This window comes from Paramormyrops kingsleyae, chromosome 6 (assembly GCF_048594095.1).
Source record: "Paramormyrops kingsleyae isolate MSU_618 chromosome 6, PKINGS_0.4, whole genome shotgun sequence".
Lineage (NCBI taxonomy): Eukaryota > Metazoa > Chordata > Actinopteri > Osteoglossiformes > Mormyridae > Paramormyrops > Paramormyrops kingsleyae.
In genome coordinates, this window is record NC_132802.1 from 36,127,151 (window position 1) to 36,151,533 (window position 24,383).

The following is a 24,383-nucleotide window of genomic DNA, read 5'->3' on the forward strand; positions in this document are numbered from 1 at the left end:
ATACTGTTGTGTCACAAATCATGACATCATTTATTGGATATTGTTTGGTTTGACTTATGGCATTTAGAAAATACACAAATAACCACCATGAAAGTACATTCTTACAAAAGAATATCTCATATCTCAGCTTAATATTCTCCAGTGAAGCCACTTTCTTGCAGGCCAGCTAAGCGATGGAACAGAAGTTCATTGGACACTCCATATCTGCCAGGAGGCATCTGGACACAGTTCCACTGTCCTACTTATTGAATCGGTCTAGAGCAGACCCCTGGCCCTGTGTTGTCTTTTTCTTCTGCGACATCTCTTTCTCTTTTATCAGTCTCTCTTCCACAGTCTTTGTCATCAACTCCTAAGAACAGACGGCAAGAAAGGGGGGGGGGTGTTAATATTTCTTCTGAAAGGTCTCATTTAAGAGCTTTATAAAGTCAAACAAATGGAACAGGTGAGGTTCTATGTTGTTGTTACAGGGGCGACATGATCCATTGAGTTCAGCATAATGCACAGAACTCGCATTTCCCAACCATGAACTTTGGATGGCCTACAAGGATACATCAGTGCAGATGCAGTCCATGAGTTCACAAACGAACATGTGTGCTGCCTGTTTGAATATGATTACCAATGACCTACCCTTTGATCCTCATGTGCCACTTGTTTCTTGCGCTTCTGTATGTTCCCAGTTGAACTCCGGCCTTTTTTCTTCTGCCGCGGCGTAAACTTTTCCTTGGCGAGTGGGTCAAATCCCTGTTGGTAGGGAAACGGGCCTTTAAGTGAGGAGTGTGCAGGGCTACTCGCAGCCAAGCCCCTCCAACTCACTTAGGCTGCATTACTAGTGTCACCTCATACTGCTGACCAGAGTAAGCCAAGAGTTTGATCTGAAGGCCACATGAATTTGATCATTATTAATACCATTCACGTTTTTTTTTTTAAACAGAAAAGGACTCTCAGAATAGGAGCCTACATCATGTCCAGTTCTCTTCAGTTGATGTGTCAAGAAAAGATCAAATACGTGTAAGAAATAAGACATTAATATGTTGAGGATTGCATAAGGTATACTTGGTCCAAATTTCATTAGGTCACATTTAAATTAATTCTCTATATTTAATCAGAAACACTTTACACAAATACTTTAGTATCATACTATTACTTATGTACTAATTAACCGAAATAAGTCTTAGTTACATACTGATCTCATGTTAATTCATCATTAATGAATCGTGACATTTTATCATGCAGTTATTATATGTCACTATATCTGTTAATTCTGTAAACCTTTGTGAACTCCTGGAGGAACTATTAAAGAATTACTGAAGGAACAAGTAATGAATAATACAAGTGATATAATGATCTTATGCTCCTACATCATTAATGAATCGTGATGCATCTTCTATCTTAAGTAGTGACTATTTCTTTTCTGTACCTCAATAGTAAGTTATTACTAAATATTTGTGCTCCGCCAAGTTAGGTGTTACCATTTAATCTGATAAAATTCTGATCATTCGATGTAAATCCACATAAGGGTCCCTAGAGCTAAACTGGAGGCCTGGTGACGAAGAGGTGCTCACCAGTCGCTCCACTTTCTCTCGGTGCCTCTGCTCCCAGGAGGCCCGGTCCACCTCTCCCAGCTTGGCTGGTTCCAGACAGATCAGCTCTGGCTGGATCTTCTCCAGGAGGGCTTTGACCTCCCACTCCTGGCGCTGCTTCACAGTTCGATACGGGTTCGCATCCAGTCCATCAAAGTTGGGCTCGCCAGCGCCTGGAGACAGAGAGAGTTTACATTTCAGACAGAAGTTTATATTGAAGTTGGGGTCAAAGGACAGGAGGTTTACAAAGGAAAAGCCATCACTCTAATCAGTCAGAGTTCACTCCTACTTGCTAAACTGGTTATTTCAATGACATGCCTGAATTTCATGTGATTCTATCATTCTGCATTTCATGTGCTAGATGTGCTAAATATCACCACTGAACCATAATTCCTTTTGGCATATTGGGCACAACTACTGCCTTACAATGACATGTCAGACTGTGTTGGATGATCCCTTTTGTATGTTCCTGACACTCATCTGTCTTTTGTCCTTTTATGAAGTTTTCATGGGCCTGCAATTCATTCAGACCCCATAAATCACAATGAACCAAACTCTCACTACAACATGCATTAAAAGCCATGTGTATATTACTTAGCCAGTTACTGCAGGTAATTCTAATCTACCCCCTGCAGCCCTCCTCCTTCAACCATTTCAGATTACACAGCATTTAAATCCTCCCTGGGCCATTTGTGTTTCGCATGTTAAGATTAGGTGCTTATAGACTGCGGGCCGGTGACGAGCTTGGATAGTCCTTTAAGGTTGGTTTATAAAGGTGCCCTAAGGGGATCCGCTGACCTGGAACGATCATGCTGGTGAAGCCCTCTGAGTGGCCGATGCCCAGAACATCCTCAAAGGGGCAGAACTGCACCCCCCACACTGAGCCATGCACGCGGTGAGCCATGTAGGGCTTTTTCACAGGTGTCCCCCACACGTCCTTGTAGACCTGTGACCATGAAGGAGGGGGTCATCCAAGAGCCTGAGGGACTTTCATGTCAATCACATAAGGCAGGAAGAGGCACCACTTTACAATGAGGCTCCCGTTTCCCTCTTGTAAATGGTAATAACTCATTAATAAAAAGAAAAGTGTTATAATTGTTTAAAATGGTTTAATAATTACAAGTTACAACCTAATTAATAACCAGATTATAAACCATTCATAACCCTTTATATGGGAAGCCTTATTGTAAAGTGACACCCAGGAAGTTATACAGCTCTAGAAAAAATTGAGTCCACTCCTTATTTTTTAAGAATCTGAAATGTTAAATTCTGGTTTAATCCTGGTTCTGCTGGCAGAAGGTTACACTGAACGGCAGGAGCTTCCAGGCTCAAAATTATTAAGACTGCAGTAGAGAAGAACAAGGTGAAGCAGGAGACACTGAGAATGACCAGTAAGCAGCCAGGTGAAGGGCGGAAGCGACTTTGTAATGCCAGAGATGACTGTCAACTTAACCGACAGTTTCTCATGAATCAGAGGATGACAGAAAGTGACATTGAAAAGGATTGGGAAACAATAACTGCAGGTGTGAAGTGCACTGCTAGGACAAGTTCATAACAGGCTCTTAGAAGCAAGAACATAAGAACATAAGAACATAAGAACTATACAAACGAGAGGAGGCCATTCGGCCCATCGAGCTCGCTTGGGGAGAACTTAACTAATAGCTCAGAGTTGTTAAAATCTTATCTAGCCCTGATTTAAAGGAACCCAAGGATTCAGCTTGCACTACGTTATCAGGAAGACTATTCCATACTCTGACTACACGCTGTGTAAAGAAGTGCTTCCTTAAATCCAGTTTGAAATGTTCTCCCGCTAATTTCCACCTATGGCCACGAGTTCTTGTATTTGAACTAATGCTGAAGTAACTATTCGGTTGAACAGCATCCAAACCTGTTAGAATCTTATAGACCTGGATCATGTCCCCCCTCAGTCTCCTTTGCTTGAGGCTGAACAGATTTAGCTCAAATAACCTTTCCTCGTATGACATTCCTCTAAGACCAGGAATCATTCTTGTGGCCCTACGCTGCACCTTTTCTAAGGCCGCTATGTCCTTTTTAAGATATGGTGACCAAACCTGTACACAATATTCTAGGTGAGGTCTCACCAAGGAATTGTATAATCTTAGCATTACCTCCCTTGACTTAAACTCCACACACCTGGAGATGTACCCCAACATCCTATTGGCCTTTTTTATTGCTTCCCCACACTGGCGAGAATGAGACATGGAAGCATCAACATACACACCAAGGTCTTTCTCATAATCAGCTACCTTTATTTCAGTAGGTCCCATAAAATACCTGTACTTTATATTTCTGCTCCCTACATGGAGTACCTTACATTTGTCTATGTTAAATTTCATCTGCCAGGTGTCAGCCCAGTCACTAATTAAATTAAGATCCCGCTGTAGCTGCTGAGCCGCTAGTTCAGTATCTGCTACACCACCCACCTTGGTGTCATCTGCAAATTTCACCAGTTTACTGTATATATTGGTGTCTATATCATTTATGTAAATTAGGAACAAAAGTGGTCCTAAAATTGAACCCTGCGGTACCCCACTATGAACGCAGGCCCACTGTGACATCGAGCCTCTTATAACTACTCGCTGCTTCCTATCCGTTAACCAGTTATCAATCCAAGTCGCTACAGTTCCTAAAATACCTGTCGCTTTGAGTTTAAGTGAGAGCCTCTTGTGGGGAACAACATCAAAAGCCTTTTGGAAATCTAAATAGATGACATCATAGGCCTTCTTATCATCAACTTCCTGAGTAGCTTCCTCAAAAAACTCCAACAGATTTGTTAAACAGGATCTACCTCTCCTAAATCCATGCTGGCTATCCCTCAAAATGTTATTTGAGTCCAGGTAATCTACCATTTTCTCTTTGATTATAGCCTCCATAACTTTACCAGTTATACAAGTTAGACTGATTGGCCTATAGTTTGACAAATTACTTCTATCCCCTTTTTTGAAAATGGGCGTTATGTTGGCATGCTTCCAATCAGAAGGTACCACACCTTCAGATAAGGATTTTTGAAACAGTAATGTTAAGGGTCGGCAAATAATATCCCTCATCTCTTTTAACACTATAGGTAAGATGCCATCAGGGCCCTGTGATTTATTTATTTTGAGCTTAGCTAGGCTTTGCAAAACATCAGCTTCAGTTATATATATATTAGTTATAGACGATGTTGAATTAGTAATAAGAACTGGTAAGTTACTAGTGTCCTCGACAGTGAATACCCGTGCAAAACTATCATTGAACTCATTTACTATGTCAATGTCGTTTTCAATTATAAGACCCTTACTATCCTGCAGATTAGTAATTTCAGCTTTTAGAGCTCTTTTAGAGTTAAAATACTGGAAGAAACTTTTAACGTCATCCTTAGCCTCCAATGCGATCTTCCTTTCGACATTCCTTTTAGCTCGTCTAATGTCATTTTTTAATTCAGCCTGTAGATTTAGATACTCTTGCTTTATTATGTCATCATCAGTTATTTTCCATCTCTGGAACAAAGCCCTTTTCCTCCTTACTTTATACTTTATGTCCCTATTAAACCACCTAGGTTGCAATTTCCTAGATTTATTTTTGCTAGAAACAGGTATGAAGTCCTCTTGTACTTGCAATAACGTGCTTTTAAAAAATTCCCATGCCTCTTCAACAGTTTTGTTATTTAACTCCATCCAGTTCACGGTTTCTAGTTTTAATCTCATACAATTGAAGTTAGCCTTCCTAACATTATATATTTTTGATTTGGACTTTGCTCTTCGGGCACTAAACTTAACCTCAAATTTAACCATGTTATGATCGCTACTGTCAAGTGGTTCTAAAACATCTAATTTACCAATCCTGTCCTGGTTATTAGACAAAACAAGATCAAGAATGGCATCTCCCCTGGTAGGGGTGTTAACAAACTGAGTAAAAAAACAATCCTGTACTAATTCCACCATCTCAAGTTCATTTTCAGAAGAGCCAGCAACAATGTCCCACTGTATCCCCGGTAGATTAAAATCACCCATAACTACCACATCATTTTTATTGCTCATAATCCTAATATCACTGTATAACAATCTGCTTTCCTCAGCAGCTACATTGGGTGCTCTGTAACAAACACCGACAATTAGGCTATTTGAGTTTGTAGCATCTAATTTTACCCATATAGCTTCCGTACTTTTACTTATATCAGTAAGCTCCCTTGCCTGCAAGATTTCCTTTACATATACTGCAACACCACCTCCCTTCTTACCTATACGGTCTTTACGGAACAATGTGTAACCATCCATATTATATTCTTGTCCATCCTTATCACTCAACCACGTTTCAGTTATTGCTAAGACTGAAGTTCCATAAAGCAGGGAAGCAGCCCTTCATCAATGAGGAACAGAAGAGCCAGGTTGAAGTTTGCAAAAAAAAAAATGTATATTTTACAGAGAAGCATACCCACAAAATGAGAAATAAGTGAAACAAAAAATTTTGCCGTGGCCTCAGTTTTTTTCAGAGCTGTATAAGATTGGCATATTCTGCATAAAGTCTTGTTTTTCCAGATATATTTGCATATATAATTTTGGCAGGGGGATTAAGTGGAGGAGTGGCAACCTGAACAGTGTCTCCAGTAGAAGCGGATAGCAGCCCCCGCTGGCTCAGAGACAGACACGACGCCCCTGCTGGCAAACCGTAGGACTGCAAGGGCCGGAACGCTCTGATGTCGAACACTTTTAACCTTCTATCGAGCCCAGAGGTCACCATGTACCTGAAGAACAGATACGTCGCCGTTAATCGAGAGCCGACGGCGGAGGGGAGAGTGAGACACGGGAAGCTGTCGGCAGCTGAAAGCGCGACTTACGTTCCGGTCTTATCCACGGCGAGCGAGCGCACGCCCCCGCGGTGGCATAACATCTTCACCAGCGGCTCCCTCTGGTTCGGGGACCACATGGTGACAGTGCCAGTGGGGTGGCCCAGATGGATGATGGCGTTGTAGGGATTCTGCGCCATCACATCCAGCCGGCCCGCCTTAGTACATGTAGCAGCTACCTCTTTCCCCACGGACACGTCCAGGTACTGCAAGAACCCTGTGGAACTCTGCAATTTAAAAAAAAAATCTGCCATGACAACCAAAATATGCAGGAACGTATGCAGCTGGCTACACGATGGACGGATGGGAGAAGTGGAGGGTCGTGTGTCTGGTAGCTCTTTCCGTGGAGGACATCGAAGATATCTACCTATTCGGAACCATGATTACAGGTCTTATGCTGATTGGATTAGGCATTGCCCTGGTTTATCGAGGATTGAAGAAAACGGTGAAAGCCGCTCAAAACCCCACTAGGCTGGCTCGGGTGGCAGAGCTGTTGGCACTCAGACTGTGACTATTGATCGCAAACTGGATAACATCACTGTGACTATTGATCGCAAACTGGATAACATCACTGTGACTATTGATCGCAAACTGGATAACATCACGGAGAAGCTCACAGCTTTGCAAAGGATTTTGGATGCCGGAGACCAGTGTGGACATTAGAGGAGCTGCGAAATTACAGCTTTTCGTCCGGAAACCCAAACAACCTGATCCTATCTGCTTTTGGCTCCCCCCTAATCAGCATTGGCCTCAGACAAGGCTGCTGGTGAATTAACAACTCCCCCGGAAGAACAAGGCAGTGAGACTCTCTTGCATTCCTCTCCCCCAATCCCAAGGACACCTGGATACACACACATATACATGCGTACAGATACACACTCACCGCACCCTCCCCCCATCCCATGCATTCACTGCTTCATACCCTCAGCGTGAACAGGCGGGTCTGTGACCAGCGCCTCTGGCTGCAGGACCGGATGGCTGTCTGTCTCTGCTGGACTCCTCCACCTCCCCATTTCCCTCCCCTGTTGCAAGTCATGACTTTTTATGTTGTAAGATGTAGTGACTATGTGCTTATGTTGCTGAGGTGTTTTTTTCTGTTCCTACATTGTACTCCCTACTGGAGTACAGTCTGGGGGCTGTTTTTATTCTCCTCCTCTCTCCTCATGTGATTCTGTTCTCTCTGACCTTCCTATATCCCCCGTCTTCCTGACCCGTCTACCCCCTATAATGTGATGTTTGTATATGTATGGTCGGGTTGATGGCCAGTTTTTCGCTGGTACTTGTGACTAGTGACAGTATACTGCAACAGCAATAAAGGGTTTCATCATCATCATACTGTGTTAATGTCAACACAAGCCGCAAGAAATTTAGCTACATATTTAGCAAGAGCTTTTAGAACAAGAGCTGAAGTTAACGGTCTTGCTCAAGGCTGCAGTGTTACGATAACTCTGCCAGCCACAGGTTTTGAACACGCAATCTTCCAAGCAGAGCCATACACTAGCCAATAACTATAGACAGACAAATTAATGAACAAAACAAAGCAACCGCATGAAAAAAATCTCGTTAATTTAGGCACAACGGCAGCGATTATGCCAGCGATTTTGTTTGCCTTGGATTAAGTCCTTCATTTGTTTGCTTTATGAATAAAATCACTATTCCATATCTGCCACCATTTTCCACCCTTGGCAAACTATGATATAGAGTAGAAAAGTTCCCGAGACGCACCGCTGTAGCGAGCAGGAAGTGGTAAGGAAGGAACTGCATGCGGATCACGTCGTTGAATCTGCGGATGCAGTGCAGCTCGATCCCAGAGGAGTCGTAGATATACAGCCACTTCTTCTGAGCAACTGCAAACATGGTCTCAGTGTGGAGCCACCTAGAGGCCAAGACAAGGGAGACTGACTGCAAATGGGCAATGAAAATGAACAAAAAAGGACACTGGTGCTGCTGATGACAGAGCCAGGAACAGTGATAATTATCCGCTTTAAGAACATTCCAAATCCTATAATGTAGCATTAATAGCACAATTAGCAACAGTAACACATTGTACCTGGTGGTAGAGTAAACTAGATGCTAAAGGAGTGGATACAGTCATGGCCAAAAATTTGTGTCAGAAAACATACCACTTCTCCCAGAAAATTGTTGCAATTACAAATGCATTGGTGTTATCATGTTTATTTCTTTTGTTGGCACTGGAAGAACCCAAAAAAGCAGATGGAAAAAAATCTGAGACATTCCACATAAAATGTCAAAAATGGCCTGGACAAAATTATTGGCATCAACAACTTAATACTTGGTAGCACACCCTTTGGAAGAAAGAACTGATTTTACTCGCTTTCTGTAACAATCAGCCTTTTGCATCTCTCTACTGGAATTTTGGACCACTCTTCCTTTGCCAGTTGCTCCAGGTCTCTCAGATTTGAAGGGTTCCTTCTCCCAACTGATGTCTTTAGATCTCGCCACAGGTGCTCTATGGGATTTAGGTCTGGACTCATTGCCGGTCACTTCAGAACTCTCCAGCACTTTGTTTTAAACCATTTCTGAGGTTTGCTTTGGGTCATTGTCCTGCTGTAAGACTCATGACCTGCAGCTGACACCCAGCCCTACATTGCACCCCAGAATTCTTTGGCATTCTTCAGATTTCATAATACCATGCAAACAGTCAAGACTACCAGGGCCTGAAGCTGCAAAGCAACCCCAAAACATCAGGGAACCTCCTCCATGTCTGACTGCAGGGATCGTGTTCTTTTCTTTGAAGGCTTTTTGTTTTCGGCAAACAGTAGAATGTTGTGCTTTACTGAAAAGCTCTATTCTTGCATCATCTGTCCAGAGAACGTTCTCCCAGAAGGATTGTGGCTTCCACAGGTAAGTTACAGCAAACTCCAATCCGGCTATTTTATGTTTCTGTGTCAGCAGTGAGGTCCCTTTGTACTCAGATGGCGATGGAGAGCTGACACTGTTGTACCCTGTGCCTGCAGGTCAGCTTGAATTTGCTTGGAAATTGATTGAGGTTCTTTATGTACCATTCAAACAATTCTTTGTTGCAACATTTCATCAATCTTTGTCTTTTGTCCACGTCCAGAGAGATTAGCTACAGTGCCATGGGCTGAAAATTTCTTTACAATGTTGCGCACAGTGGACACAGGAACTTTAAGATCTCTGGAGATGGACTTGTTGCCTTGAGATTGCCCATGATTTTCTATCATTTTGGTTCTCAAATCCTCTGACAATTCTTTGCTCTTCTTTCTTTTCTCCATGCTCAAAAACAAGCCTGAGTCAGCATTTCTCCATTTTACCTGGTTGCAACTGGGAATTACGACATTGCCAGCACCTGTCAATAGCTACAGGTGAATGGAATTACAAATTAAAAGAGCATCACATGCTTGAAATACAATTCTCTCTTACAATTCTGATAAGGTGCCAATAATTTTGTTCAGGCCATTTTTGATGTTTTGTGTGGAATGTCTCAGATTAGTCTTTTCCTCTGTTTTTTTGTTCTTCAGGCCTGTTTTTCAGTGCCAACAAAAGAAATAAACATGATAACACCAATGCATTTGTAATTGCAAAAATTTTCTGGGAGAATTTTCTGCATTTTCTGTGACAGAAATGCAGGGGTGTCAATATTTTTGGCCATGACTGTATAAAGAATACAGAAGTGGGTTTTAATGCACGGGTACTAAAGCTAATCTAGGGACTTTCACCCACATTGTCATGATTTACTAAACTAAAGATGCATTCCTTATCTATCTGGTGGACAAAATGGCACAAGGTGATGACATGCTGCCCTCAGAATGCACTACAGCATAAATTTTTATCATTGTTCACAGTTTTATTACTAAGCAGTAAATGTACTGATGATTTAAATCAGCTGACACAGTCATTCAGTGTGTCTGTGTGCTCAGATATGAGCAATGGAAAAAGCAGCAGGACACAAGCCATGTGTGCGAGTGTGTGGTAGTGTCCGGATCGTGTGCCTATCATGGGGGATGCAGCACAGCCAGACATGCATCTACAAACTTCATTTTTTCCCCCAGACTTACCTGACATCATTCACAGTTTCCATGACGTTAATCTCACACATCAGCTGTTTGGACTGCCAGTCGAAGCATGACACGTGACCCCGTCGGCCGCCAAGCAAAAGATGGCTGTAACACGCGGAAAGATATTTCAGGCAGAATCCGTGACAGTATCGGCAAAAAGACCAAGAAACATACTATCCCCTTATGTCACATGAACACTTTAATCCATGTATTTTTTTTTTAAATATATATATAAAATTGTAGCCTATTTATTTTTAAAATATGTGTTTTAGAACGCCATTTAGAACCATGTGCCCTCTTAATTTCCACCCGGACCCGCAAATTCAAATTTAGGATATTTTTCACCGGCTCCATCAAAACTTGCGGGAAAGAAAACTTACCGTCCATTTCGTGTGTAGTCCAGCCTATAAGGGCCAAACTGCGTGAGAGACAGATTGAAGTACTGTGGAGAACAGGAAGTTAAAACACAAAATCAGCGCACAACCTCCACTACCTGAGCAATAAGTCCAATTGTTTTGTACTGAATGCAAAAAAAGTATTTAACAAATAACGTGCTGTTAGCTTTACTGTAGTAGCCAAAATGCTGGTCAGGAACGTTACAGTTCACTTTCATTAGGGTAGCAAAATAAACCCAACTAGGATTTTGGACTGTGTAATAAGACTGACCATATGTCAGTTCCATGAACTGTGCAGTGGAAAATGTCAGCAGAGCCCCAGTCTCACCTTTGTGGCAGAAGTGATGTCTACAGCTTCTGCAATATCTTCCTGCGCAATGGTGCACGTTTCCTCATCTTCGTCGGCTTCCAAAAACCTGGCGCCAGTTAAAAACAAGGAAAGCCCTCGGTCACACATCTCGGCCACGGTGATTCCCAAGCCGAGTAATTCCTTCCCAGACTGGGAAATTATGAACTTCATTACCCAGCATCCTCAGGGAGCAGCAGGTCAAAGCGTGCAGCCTGTGTTTTGGCCAAGTCAGAAGCGCTCTCAGAATGCAGCAGGGTATGTTTCAGTTTTCCCCTGGTTTCTGAGGACTGTACAAAGGCAGAAGTACAATTGACAGAAGATGTGAAGTAAAGGGGATGACAAATTGTAGGGGGGACAATTTAGTAGTAAGCACTTTATACATTAGTACTCTAGTCTGTTAATTACATTGTTGGGTCACTCCATATCCAAATATCCCAGAGGGTCCCAGGTCATCCACTTAGATTTCCCTGAAAAAAATTCTAAGCTTCTCCCATACCAAACTTATGGAGAAACCCCAAATATTAGGTCTGTATGTCTAATAGTTTTGAAACTACAGCTCTTTTAAAATTTTAATTGATTTTATGCATTTTGCTGAACAAACCCTTCAGTCAAACTTCTCACATTTACAGCTCCTTTGATAAGGCATGTACAGTTTTTTCCTGCCAATTATGACATAGGAGGCTGTGTGTTTGCAATAATCATATGTATTATTTTTATGGAATGATTCAATTATAATATTTCAAGACATTCAAAAGAACCCACATAAATGATTTATGGTTATCGGACCATTTTACCTGTATGTCTAAAAAACACAAAAGTTCTGCTCAAGTGCTTTCCTAAGATGATATTTTGCCAAAGTGAACAAGTTGTATTACTGACCAGTTTTGTTGCATCTCCTCTTTCAAATTTCTGAATGTTCTCCTTTGGGATTGGGGCAGGTCCAGGGAAAGGGTCACTGTTCTACAAGATAGGTCATAGAAATTACAGAAAGTTCCCTCAGGAAGCTTTAAGCCTGAGATAATTATCTTGAAAATGTATCTTCTTAAAAGGTGCTGCTTTAGAATAATGACTTGGCCTCACCCCAGATAGAGTCTTCTTTCCCTTAAGTGTTTTCTTCTTTTTCTGACCTCCCTTCATTCCCTGTGTTTCAGTTTTCCTCTTTCTCTCCTCCTTGTTTGGTTGAGTTCTGTTCTGTTCATTTTTTTCTTCCGTTTCATTCTCTTCTGTGGTTTCCCAATACCTTTTAACAGCCTGAATTTATAAGACACAGAAGAAAATGTTAGCAATGAGCAAAAAGCAATAGCGGCTGCATGCGCACACAGAAACACTTACTCACACAATCTGTTATGAGACTGAGCCACTTCTCCAGCCTGGATTGACCGTTTCATGACTCCCAAAATTAGCAATTAACCCAAATACCAATTACCAAATTGCAATTTTACTATTACTTGGTACCCAAGTCCACAAGAGGCTGCACAAATCTAACCGACAACACTGACATGGTTCTTTCTTCACCTAACAGTTAAGTCTTCTAGAACGTTAAATAACAGAATCATGATTGATAACAACTGGATTAAACTGCAAGATTAATGTAAACGAAAACTTAATTTTTAAACAGCACAGTTCTGACAGATAATGAACTAAAGCAGTGCTTTTCAAGTCAATCTCCGGGGACCCACAGTCCATCCATATTTTTGCTCCCTCCCCGTTCCCAGCACACAATCTGGAACATACTGTGCACGTGTACTGGAAGCTGGGAAGGAATAAAAATGTGGACTGTTCGAGTTTTGAAGCAGTGAACCAAAGAACCAGCGCATGCACACACACATACTGACACACATACATACATACATACATACATACATACTGACGCGCGCGCACGCGCACACACACACGGCTAGAGATATCATGGGATACACGTGGATGCCATCCCCACCCTGGAAGCAAATGAAAAACAATTCCCATTGAAAATCCCCCCCATTAACCCCCTAAACTCTTGTCACTCCTGTAAAGGTAAATCTACCGAGTGTATGAGGGGCACTCGACAGCAAACTATAGTCGAGGATAACCGGCCCATTGAAATATTTTTATATCTCGAGCCATGTATATATAACCCAGTTAAAATTACTTACCTGAATACATTTAAAAGCATCGAGATATTAGAAACAACTGGCAATTCTACATAAATCATGGTAACGTCATGTTATTACGTCTCAGAATGAAAATGAAAAAAGCAAATCAAGAGCTGAATTAAGACGCGAACTAATATGTCAGATAACACTGCATACAAAACCCACTTTAATAACTACAAAAACTATGTGGAATTGTGACAGTGTAAGACGTAATGCAAATTATAGTAATACTAACGTTTTTTTTCTTTTTCTTTCCCACGTGTGATTCAGTCAACGCTACTTCTGTGGCGGCAGCCATTTTGTTTGTTTTTTTTTTTGCCCTCCCCCTTCCCCCTACAGCGGAAGTCGTCACGATATACGCCACACACGGAACGCCCGCAGCCCAGCACTCTAAGTTTTCTCTCTCTCTGAAAATGATGTGTTTTAAAGGGTTTTAGTGCCATCTATCCATCTAGGTTGTTCTACTGACAGTTGCTTAGTTTCAGAGATATCAGCCATTGAAATGTCTGGCTTCTGTTGAATATAATGGGACTGAATGGCATTCTTTCTGTGGTGATTAAAGCGACAGAAAAATACATGTGAAAAATTAAACAGCAATGTCTCTTACCCGGTTATTGAAGATAATCTAAGTCTTTGTATTGAGCAGTTTAATGTACGAACTATTTTATTCTACTGAACTTCACACACTAACTGCATCACTGTGCAGAAGATACGAGCACCTGGCGATATCTTTTTTTTTTTCTCCAGTGTGTGGGGAGCAGCAGCTCTGGCTCAGTGGACAAGCTGAACAACTGTTCCACCCGGGTCTGCAGCTCAAGGCCGAACGTGAAAGTGGCTGGGCTGCAGCCGGTACTTCCTTGTACCTCTGCGATAAGCCTACAGGACCAATGGCGGGTGGGCATCCCAGTCATGCTGGTGCTCAGCCACGTAGATCGCCAGTTGTGTAGTTGGGGTATGGTGAAACCGCTTTACCAGCTCGTTGCTCTGAAGATGAAGGGGGCTGGTGTGGGACTTCGTGATCCCCAGCCACTGGCAGACCTCACCGAACACCTTGAACTTTCTCCCCTGGTCACTGTACAGCTCCTCGGGGGCCCTGAACCTGCATAAGGACTCCTCCTGGAGCTTAGCCGCTGTGGTGGCGGCGCTCAGGTCAGGAGCTGCATACGCTTTGAGCCGCTTTGTGAAAAAGTCCATGCTATTTTTGCTGTTTCTGGCCTCAGTTCAGGGAAAGGGGACCATGATACCCTCCCCCACATGTTCCATGGGGGCACCCACCAGGTACAGCTGCAGGGGAGCCCAGGGACTGCTGGTTGGGACCCTTCCGAGCCATGCACACGTCACAGCAGTGCACGAACAGCTCAGAGTCCTGCTGGCAGCCGGGCCAGTAGAAATGCTGCCGCAGCTTGCCCAGCATCTTCTTCCCCCTGAAGTGCCCGGCCCCAACGGCTCCGTGCACCAACCTCAGCATGGCAGGGCGCAGTCTCCGGAGCACCAGTAGCTGCGGCGGCTCCCCTGCGCCACCTGGTGATCACCAGCATCGATGCAACAACCCTTCATGTTCTTCCAGGGTGTCCCACTGGGAGTAGTAGACTTTGGGTTCTGGGCTAGTGGTGCCGATTGCCTCCCAGCCCAATGGCCTGCCCTCGCCCAGCCACAACCTTAACCTGGCCAGCATCGGGTCACTGTGTTGCTCACTGCTGGCGATCATAGTCCTGGTGGGCATGGTCTATGGTACAAATCATTTGCAGATGGATACTGAAATATTCCAGAAAGTAGGTTCAGAAGGAGAAGGCAGTTATGTTGATCATCCATATCAAAGTTCTGTTACTCTGTAAGAAATGGGTCCCTGCTCACCTGCTACTACTTACAGCTCATTCAGAAAAGTATTCGCTTATTCACCCACATTGTATGCTGCAATCTTACGTTAAAATTGTTTACATTCAATTTCTCCCTCATTAATCACACTGAATATCGCATCACAATAAAGCAAAAACAGGAGTTTAGAAATTTTAGCAGATTTATAAAAAATGTAAAAAAATAAAAATCAGATTGACATACACACTAAGACCATTTACTATGACATTGTTAGTCAGAGCTAACAATGTCGATCCTTCTTCCCCTGATCAGAAAGCCTGTCGGGTCACCACCGTCATCCCATATAATATGGGACACATCATGTTCCAATACTGGATCGTCCCGATTTATAAGGGACAGGTAGCAACCCTACACATGAGGCAGCTGGTGTGAAGATCGCGTAGCAGACATGCACCACTTCCACCTGGGTTTGCCACGCAGGCCACTCTGCTCCCTCTAAACGTGCTCACCAGCAGACCAAGGCACCCCAAAGGTTCCTACCCTGCTAGCATGCCCGCTTTAGTTCTGCCTTAATTCATTTTCCCTCTTTTTTCCTTTTTTCCCCTTTTGGGAGAGATTCTGCCTTCACTTCTCCCTGCCTGGCTGTGGTTACACAGCTAATAAAGAACTTTGTGTTGTGTACCCTGCCATTGCTCTCTCCAGTCCCTGGATTATGCTTGCACCCCACCATAATAATTTAATGAAAATTAAACCAAATCCATTATTAGATAATAAGTGTAATTTCTTCCTGTAAATCTTCTACTAACTAAGGAGATTGCACCACTGATTAGCACTACCCCATTAAACTTGTCTCTTAAGCTTGGATATGTTCCAAAACCTTTTAAAATAGTTGTTATTAGACCTATTCTTAAGAACCCAAATCTTGAACTTAGTGATTTAGTAAATTATAGACCGATCTCAAATCTTGCTTTCATTTCAAAGATCCTGGAAAGGAGTTGTTGTTCATCCGCTGTCTTCTTTCCTACAGAAAAATGAAGCTGATAAATTATATCAGACTGGCTTTAGATCAAATCATAGCACAGAAACAACCTTAGTCAAAGTAATGAATGATTTGCTTATGGCTTCCGATCATGGCTGTATATCTTTGTTGGTGTTACAAGATCTAACACTGCAGCATTTGGTACTGTGGCCCACAATATTCTCTTGGGCCGGCTGGAATCTGTGGCTGGCATTAAGGGGACAGCTCTCTCTTGGTTTCGCTCTTATTTAACTGATCATTATCAGTTTGTCCATGTGAATGATGAATCTTCCAAGTCCACTAAAGTCAAATATGGTGTCCCACATGGATCAGTGCTGGGCCCGCTACTGTTCACTTTATGCATGCTACCACTTGGTAACATTATTAGAAATCATGGTGTTGGGTTCCATGGTTATACTGATGATACACAGATATACATATCTGTTAAACTAGATAATGCATTCCAGCTCCCTAGCTTAGAAAGTTGTGTACTAAACATACGGTGTTGAGAGAGAGGGGTAAGGAGCATGCACTGATCACAGTGCGTTGCCGGACTCACCACATGACAAACCACCTTACAGATGTGAACCTCATTGCAGCCATGTGGCGGGTGATACCTCAGCACCATACTAGTCTGAATGGAATGGAATACGGTATTGGATGGCAAAAAAAAATCCTTGTGTTAAACACAGAAAAAATTGAAATACTTCTAGTTGGTCCTAAGCCAACCTTTTAGGTCTCACACACTTATTTCAACCAGTTCACACACTCACATGCCACACCTTATATTTCTCACACTGCGAAGGGATAACGCCCATGAAGGTGTATCATTATATAGAATTAATGGACAAGTTACAGGCATACAGAGTGGAGTTTTCCACCGAGTCCATAGCTCTCCCGAGTTATACAGAGTTAATAGCCACCTACCAGCCAGAAAATAGCATTTGTTTCTGGGCAAATTCCAAAATAAGTTACACGTGATCCCGCTGCAAGAATGTTATTACATGGATGTGCATACAAGTGCAGACAAGGCTGAAGTGGAAGAGCAAGATCAGATGAACGCAGTAGGCAGGGCTCACAAGTCTCACCCATTGCATGGACCATGAGACACATGCTCCGACCCTAACAGATGTAATCTCACTCCAAACTTTTGAGGAAACTTGAGAGTCCTGGTCCTAAGTCTGCTCAAAATAGTTTGACAACCTCAACCTTGGTGCAGGGTACTCACGGTCATGGAAAACCTGGAAAAGTTTTGGAATTTTTAAATAATTTTTCCAGGACCTGAATAAGTTTTGGAATTCTTGGATACAGAAGAAACGTTTTGGAAATTAGCCTTTTTCATTATGTAACGGAAATGTTTCATTTCATAACAGAAATGTACTAGCTGAAGTCATTAGTTAACTATCTTGGTAAACATCCTTTTCCGGCACTTTTACCGTTAAAAGCGTATTTGAGATCGCTGCTTTTTTGCTCGCTATTCCAGTTTTTATTGTTTTATTTATTTAGTTTTTTGCACGTATTTGAATTTTATTGATCACAGTGTCTTGATTTTGACTCCGTTTGCCTCTACCAATCATAAGGTATGTATAATTATTTTAATATTGGGATTAATTTTCTTAATAATTGAACACTTATTTGCACATTGGCAAAAGTTGTCCACGTCTGTGTTTATTTGGTAAGCAGATTGGCTATTATCATACTGAAAATTGTAGTATTACTATTTGAAACTGCATGATCATCAAATCAAAGCAAACGAGAATTTTTTAAAATTTTCTTATAGTACTGGAAAAGTTTTGGAAAAGACATGGAAATTTATTCTGCCAGAAATGGGGGAACCCTGTTGAATTTTCCTACTCAATTTAACACAGTAGTCAGAGTACCTTACCAGAATACCTTACAGATCTACTGATTTCTTAAGATTAGAGTCTGGTGTTGATGATGTTTTAAGCCATATTTATGGAGGAATATGGAAAGTTCTGAAGGGTTCATTAACTTTCAAGCACCACTGTAGAGTGCTGACATTCAAGGACTCCCCATGACTATGTTAAAGTGAATATTATCTTTAGAAAAATTTGCAAGAGGTTAATGTAAAAACCACAATCCTGAATTATTTCTGAGATGGCTAGATAATATGCTGTACGTTATATTTATTATGCTTTTTAAAAATCATTGATTGTTATTTTTTTTTTTTTTACAGAAATGTCCTTTCCTTGCATGGAACTGAATCGTCCAGAGTTGTTTGATTTTCACGGTGTGTCTATGACTCACTACTTCACTGATAGCTGGGACAAAGTGCAGAATTTCAAGGCCAGACCTGATGACATTGTGATCGCAACCTATGCTAAAGCAGGTATGTTAGTCTACACCTGCCTGCCTTTTTGTCAAGACTGCACTGGTGTTCACATCACTGTATGTCATCATGTTCAGCTGGATACAGCGTATGACTGAGTTTATTATGACCCTCGCTTCTCTCACTTAGGTACAACCTGGGTTTCCCAGATTTTGGACCTGCTGTACTTTGGAAAGTCTGATCCTGGCCGCCAGACCTCCATTCCTATATATGAAAGAGTTCCTTTCCTAGAGATTCGCATCCGAAATGTACCTACAGGAGAGACAGCAATCAGAAAAAAGTTGTAAAAGCATCTTCAAAATGAAAAATAGGTTAATGGAACAGGATTTTGCCTGCTTCAAAGTAGAATATATGCTGAAGTCTGACTTCGTCAAACGCTGACGCACATGTTCTTCGCTGTTATTTTATTGCATGCAGATCATGTAACTATGGGAAAATTGATTTCAACTGGAATTTCCAATGATTCCTAAAATAAGCATGATATACACAGATTAGCCAAAACAGTAGGACCACCCCCCCATGTGAAGCGTGTCAAGTTCTGGAACAAGGTTTGCAACAGAAAATGGGATTCATCTGACTAGATAACCTTCTCCCATTGCTCCAAGGTTCAGTTCCAACTCTTGCACGCCCATTGTAGGAGCTTTTGACAGTCGACAGGGGTCAGAATGGGCACTGACTGGCTTACAGCTACATAGCCCCATACACTGCATATGATGCCTTGTGTGTCTTGACACAGTACTCCCATGATCATCATCAAAATTGTCTGCCATTTGTGCCACAGTAGTCCTTCTGTTGGTTTATACTGCATGGGACAGCCTTCATTCACATCTGAGTCTTGGCCGCCCAACACCCCGTCGGTGGTTCATGATTCTTTCCCTTCTTAGACCACTCTCAATAGGCACTCACCATGGCTGGCCGTGAGCATCCCACAAGCCTGGCTGTTTCTGAGATACTCTGGCCCAGTCCTATGAACACAATGGCTTGGCCCTTGTCAAAGTCACTTAGATCTTCATCCCTGCCCATTTCATCAAGAAGTTGACTACAAGTACCAAATGTTAGCTTGTGTCATCAGATCACTGGTTTGAGCTCCAGCCTCGGCAGAATAGTCACATGTCCTTGGGCCCTTGGGTCCTTGGGCGAGGCCCTTAATCCCCAACTCCAGGGGTGCTACACATTTGCTGCCCCTGTGCTATTACCATTATACTGGCCCAGTTATCTGCAAAGGTTTCAGGAGGGAAAAGGTGAGTAGATATGGGGGAAATTATGAGCAGGATTGTGCAGGACCGTGTAGAGTGAGTGACTCAAGTATGCAACTGAGTCTTTTAGGTCATGTGACATGCATTGCCACACTCTCTTTTCACCCTACTGTCCCAGTGGTGTTTGGCTCATGGTACGACCATGTGAAAGGATGGTGGGAGAAAAAGCAGACATACGCCAACATCCACTACATGTTCTACGAAGACCTTGCTGAGGTGAGAACCTGGAAATAGCCACGGAAGTTGCACCGTAGTCCAGCAACAGACTAAAATAATGCAAATGTCAGTAACAAAGGCAGGTGCAGTGAATATGAACCGCTAAGTAACACAGATTAGGTTGTTGTATTGCACCGTCATTCTAAACTCAGACTGCTGTGTTTCTTAGGACACGGCCCAGGAGATAGAGAAGATCTGCTCCTTCCTGAACATCTCACCAACGCAGGAGGAGAAAGATCACGTGATAAAAGAGGTGGCATTCGACACCATGAAGAAGAATAAAATGGCCAACTACTCCACCTTCAGTTTCATGGATTTCAAAATTTCACCATTCATGCGAAAAGGTGGGTGGTTATGATATTCCTAATGATGGTGAAGGAGAGGGATAGGAGACCAGGAGAATGAGAGACTGAGATCTTCTGACAGTGACAAACCTGATTGATAATTTAAAAGGTCCAATACTCACTAAAGACTGATACATTGATCAGATACAGTGGTCTTTATCTCCATCTCTTCCCTCTCATTTAACGCATCTTCTGTTCATATATGTGGCACAATCAGCATTTTACAGCAGATAGTGTATGACAGGTCAGTATCTGTCAGGATTTTTGATTGCTGCCATTGCTAGAAGTACACTGGTAATCAGTAATCACAAAATATTTCAATTGGGTTTTTCCATATTGTATAAGTTTGTTACGATCTAATATGAGCTTGTGGCACTCGGACATATTGATGAATATTGATGAATTCATTCGGCCGATTGATGAATGTCTTGCAGAATTTACATGCAGAGATACCAGAGCACTTATCAAGAGAAATAACAGAAAGAGTCTGTTCATCTCAAGTGTTTATTTCTAGTTTCTGATCAGAATGTGTTCTTTCTCTCTTTTTCTTTCTAGGAAAGGTTTCTGACTGGAAAAATCATTTCACTGTGGCTCAGAATGAGCAGTTTGATGAAGTCTATCAGAAAAAGATGGCAAACACCACCCTCAGGTTCAGGACAGAAATATAGCTTGCAGTGTTCGAGTAAAAGGATACTCAGGCTCATGTACCTGTGCTGTTCAAAGGGCTTCCACCAGATGGAGCCAAAGATTTCCAGAAGCAGGATCAGCCTGAATGAACATCACAGACAAGATACAAAATACTTTATTTGTCACATACATAGTTATACAAGTACAACATGTAGTGAAATGTACCCTGAACGACCCTTAGACTGTGCAAATCAAAAACAGAATAAAGAATTAAGTCAGCAAGTTAAAAAATCATAATTGTAATAAACTAAAAGTTAAAAAAAAACTAAGAATAAAATATATACATAGTACAGAGATATATAGAAGTTGTTCTGATATAGAAAATTGTAGCTCCCCAGTTATATACAGAGACAAAGTTTTGATTGAAATACAGGGAAATCTTTTATTCCATCATTGCTCGATTTGTCCCGTGAAAACTGATAATAAAACAACAATTAAACTGGTGCTAATCTCATTGAACAGATGTCACTAAATTAACGTAGCCAACTAGCAGGCTAGATTAGCTAACTATTACAAACATTAGATCACATACCTCAGTGGCAGCTTATTACCAAAGGAGCTAATTCTTCACTTCATAACTCTCAGCTTTCTCCACAACGCATTTCCAGAACAATTCTTTAAACATATATGTCATACAGCAACTTAAAATAACACCTTTAGTTCATTTTGTGAATAAACTCCTTTATCACCGTTACACTGAAGAATTTGTTTTTTTTTTGTTGTGTGCTCACAAAATTACATCCTACAGGAAGTTAGCTCCCAATAAAATGTTCCGCTCCAATGCCCCATATAAACTAGGCATATCATAGTGCATGCAAACAAATATCAAAAATGCATAAATAACCCAAAAAATACTAGCCTATATATTCAAAAATATGATTTGTGCTATTAAAGTAACTGATGACAGTTACAAAATAATCTTAAGGTTTAAACTGTATATGTGCATATGATGTTAGAACTATGTATTTTAAGTGCAGTGTGACTTGTTGCAGGTGTCATAAGTATTTACAAATTGTTCAAATAGCCAGTTGGTGACAGATAGGAAGAGTTTACTTGAATTGTGTATATTAAGGATGTAGTGGTGGCATGTCTTGATTACAAAGTCGTACGGCCTGAGGATAGAAACTCCTTCCTGAGTCTCTCTGTTTTTACCATAATACTCCTAAAGCGCCGGCCTGATTTCAGCAGCTCAAACAGACAGTTACTGGGATGAGACGAGTCTCTGATGATCCTGATTGCTCTGCTCTGGCATCTCCTGGTATCAATCTCCTGCAGAGACAGTAGAGAAGATCTGGTACAGCGCTCTGCTCCCCGAATCACTATCTGTAGTCCCTTAATGTCCTATACACAGCTTTTTCTGTACAAAGATGTGATGTTCTGGGTCAGGACATTGTCCACAGTACCGGAGTAAAAAGTCCTAAGAATCAGTGGAGAAACCTGAAACTTCCTCATCTGGCAAAGATGCTGGTGGTAAAGGAGCGCTCCTTACTCGATGCTTACATAAGAAGTATTAAAGTATAAGAAGTATGCTCTCCTTTCACGATTGAGAAATAAATACGTTCCTTTATAACTTCCAGGCTGAACTACTGTAATGCCCTCCTTTCTGCTTGTCCATTTGGATCCTTAAATACACTTCAGCTGGTACAAAATGAGTTCTTACAACAACTAAAAACTGATCACATTAGCCCTGTTATGCTCCTTTTACTGACTTCCAGTTAAGTCTTGGATTCACTACAAAAAATACTAATAACTTAGCAAGCACAGAATGACCTTGAACCAGAATAACTTACAGATCTACTGATCTCTTATAACCCTCCTTGCCTGCTTCATTCTCAAGGAGCAGGATATATATTAGTCCCTAGAGTAGAAAGAACTACAGCAGGCTGCAGAGCATTCTCTTACAGAGCTCCACAGCTGTGGAATACTATACCAGCAGATGTGCTAGACCAGGGGTGTCAAACTGCAGTCCTGGGGGGCCAGAGCCCTGGTTAGCTTAGTTCTTTCCCTGCTCCACCACAAATGATTCATCTCAAGAGTTAAGTGGTAATTAGCACAAGTAGTTGAATCTGGTATGTTAAATGAGGGGAAACTCAATAATGTGCAGGTCTCTGGCCCTCCAGTACTGGAGTGTGACACCCATGTGCTAGACTCAGACTCACTCTCAATACTCAAGTCTAGACTAAAAAACACACTTGTGTAGTCCAGCTTATAGGGACTCTGGGTTTAGCTAAGTGCTTACTCTCAGTTAGGCCTACAGTGTGAGGTTTAGAGCTGGGTGGGGATTGGTGCCATTGGATTTGGATGAATTGAACTGTCAGTGCTGTCACTCTAGCTTCACACTCCTTCATGTGGAATTACTGTGCTGCTTGAAAGTTAGTGAACCCTTCATAATTTTCTGTATTACTGTATAAATATGACAACATCATCAGATTTTCACATAAGTCCTAAAAGTAGGTGATGAGAACACAATTGAACAAATGAGACAAAAATATCATAGTTGGTCATTCATTTATTGAGGAAAATGATCCAATGTCACAAATCTGTGAGTGGCAAAACTATATCAACCTAGCAGGTAATTTGAAGGTCTGGTGTTGATGATGTTTTAAGTCATATTTATGGAGGAATATGGAAAGTTCTGAAGGGTTCACTAACTTTCAAGCACCACTGTAGAGTGCTGACATTCAAGAACTCCCCATGACTACGTTCCCAACTGAAATATTGTGAAAATGCGCTATACAAATAAAACTGAATTCGGTTTAATTGAATTGAATTGAATTGAATTGAATTGAATCAAGTCATTTGTAATTTGGGAAAATCTGATCATTTTAAGGGGGGTACAATACTTTTGCAAGTCACTGATTTCTAATGTTACATTTTCTTTTGTGTGGAATTACTGTGCTGCTTGAAAGTTAGTGAAGCCTTCAGAATTTTCTGTATTCCTGTGTAAATATGACTTACATCATAAGTCCTAAAAGTAGGTGATGAGAACACAATTGAACAAATGAGACAAAAATATCATAGTTGGTCATTCATTTATTGAAGAAAATGATCCAATGTCACACATCTGTGAGTGGCAAAACAATTTTACAGCATAAGGAAGTGCAGTGACTTCTGTGGAGAACGCATTCAGCTTGTTTATTTTTTGTGGGAAGCAAGTGATAAGGGACTGGAAAAACGGACTGAATACTGAACTATTTATTAGCAACGTGCAATGGATGCCATCGCTCATTTGTGTACACATAACACAAAGCATGCATGATGACACAAACACATGCATCACAGATGCAGGCAACCTCTGGTAAGACGTGGATTACACTGCAACTGGACACACGTACTGCACTCGCTGTGGAAGCAC

General features: G+C 41.7%; 2 protein-coding genes across 3 annotated transcripts; one reads left to right on the forward strand and one right to left on the reverse strand.

Moving 5' to 3' along the window:
- Positions 1-6: 6 nt before the first annotated feature.
- Positions 7-13,694, reverse strand: wdr46 (WD repeat domain 46). Its single transcript, XM_023819313.2, has 14 exons — positions 13,578-13,694; positions 12,291-12,461; positions 12,090-12,170; positions 11,385-11,497; positions 11,190-11,277; positions 10,847-10,908; positions 10,467-10,571; positions 8,152-8,302; positions 6,418-6,653; positions 6,171-6,324; positions 2,379-2,526; positions 1,563-1,753; positions 628-741; positions 7-349 (listed from the first exon to the last, which is right to left on the reverse strand). Exons 1-14 carry the CDS (start codon positions 13,638-13,640, stop codon positions 239-241), a joined length of 1,788 nt encoding a protein of 595 aa, XP_023675081.2. The 5' UTR covers positions 13,641-13,694; the 3' UTR covers positions 7-238.
- A 5,123-nt stretch (positions 13,695-18,817) lies between these two features.
- On the forward strand, positions 18,818-21,722 carry LOC111847789 (cytosolic sulfotransferase 1-like). Of its 2 annotated transcripts, XM_072713157.1 has the most exons (4): positions 18,818-19,766; positions 19,900-19,997; positions 20,167-20,341; positions 20,897-21,722. In XM_072713157.1, exons 2-4 carry the CDS (start codon positions 19,974-19,976, stop codon positions 21,007-21,009), a joined length of 312 nt encoding a protein of 103 aa, XP_072569258.1. In that variant the 5' UTR covers positions 18,818-19,766; positions 19,900-19,973; the 3' UTR covers positions 21,010-21,722. The 2 variants fall into 2 exon arrangements, with proteins under 2 accessions (XP_072569258.1, XP_023675077.2); XM_023819309.2 differs by having other exon boundaries at positions 18,818-19,997.
- The last annotated feature ends 2,661 nt before the right edge of the window (positions 21,723-24,383 follow it).

Bases quoted from the DNA above. Each gene is read 5' to 3' on its own strand.
- wdr46 (XM_023819313.2), bottom strand. From the start codon at position 13,640: ATGGCTGCCGCCACAGAAGTAGCGTTGACTGAATCACACGTGGGAAAG. The intron at 10,572-10,846 runs GTAAGTTTTCTT...CGCGTGTTACAG, and splicing joins GACTACACACGAAATGGACG to CCATCTTTTGCTTGGCGGCC. The intron at 2,527-6,170 runs GTTGCCACTCCT...TCATGGTCACAG, and splicing joins CTACTGGAGACACTGTTCAG to GTCTACAAGGACGTGTGGGG.
- LOC111847789 (XM_023819309.2), top strand. From the start codon at position 19,833: ATGCAACTGAGTCTTTTAGGTCATGTGACATGCATTGCCACACTCTCT. The intron at 19,998-20,166 runs GTGAGAACCTGG...TGTGTTTCTTAG, and splicing joins TCTACGAAGACCTTGCTGAG to GACACGGCCCAGGAGATAGA. The intron at 20,342-20,896 runs GTGGGTGGTTAT...TTTTCTTTCTAG, and splicing joins TTCACCATTCATGCGAAAAG to GAAAGGTTTCTGACTGGAAA.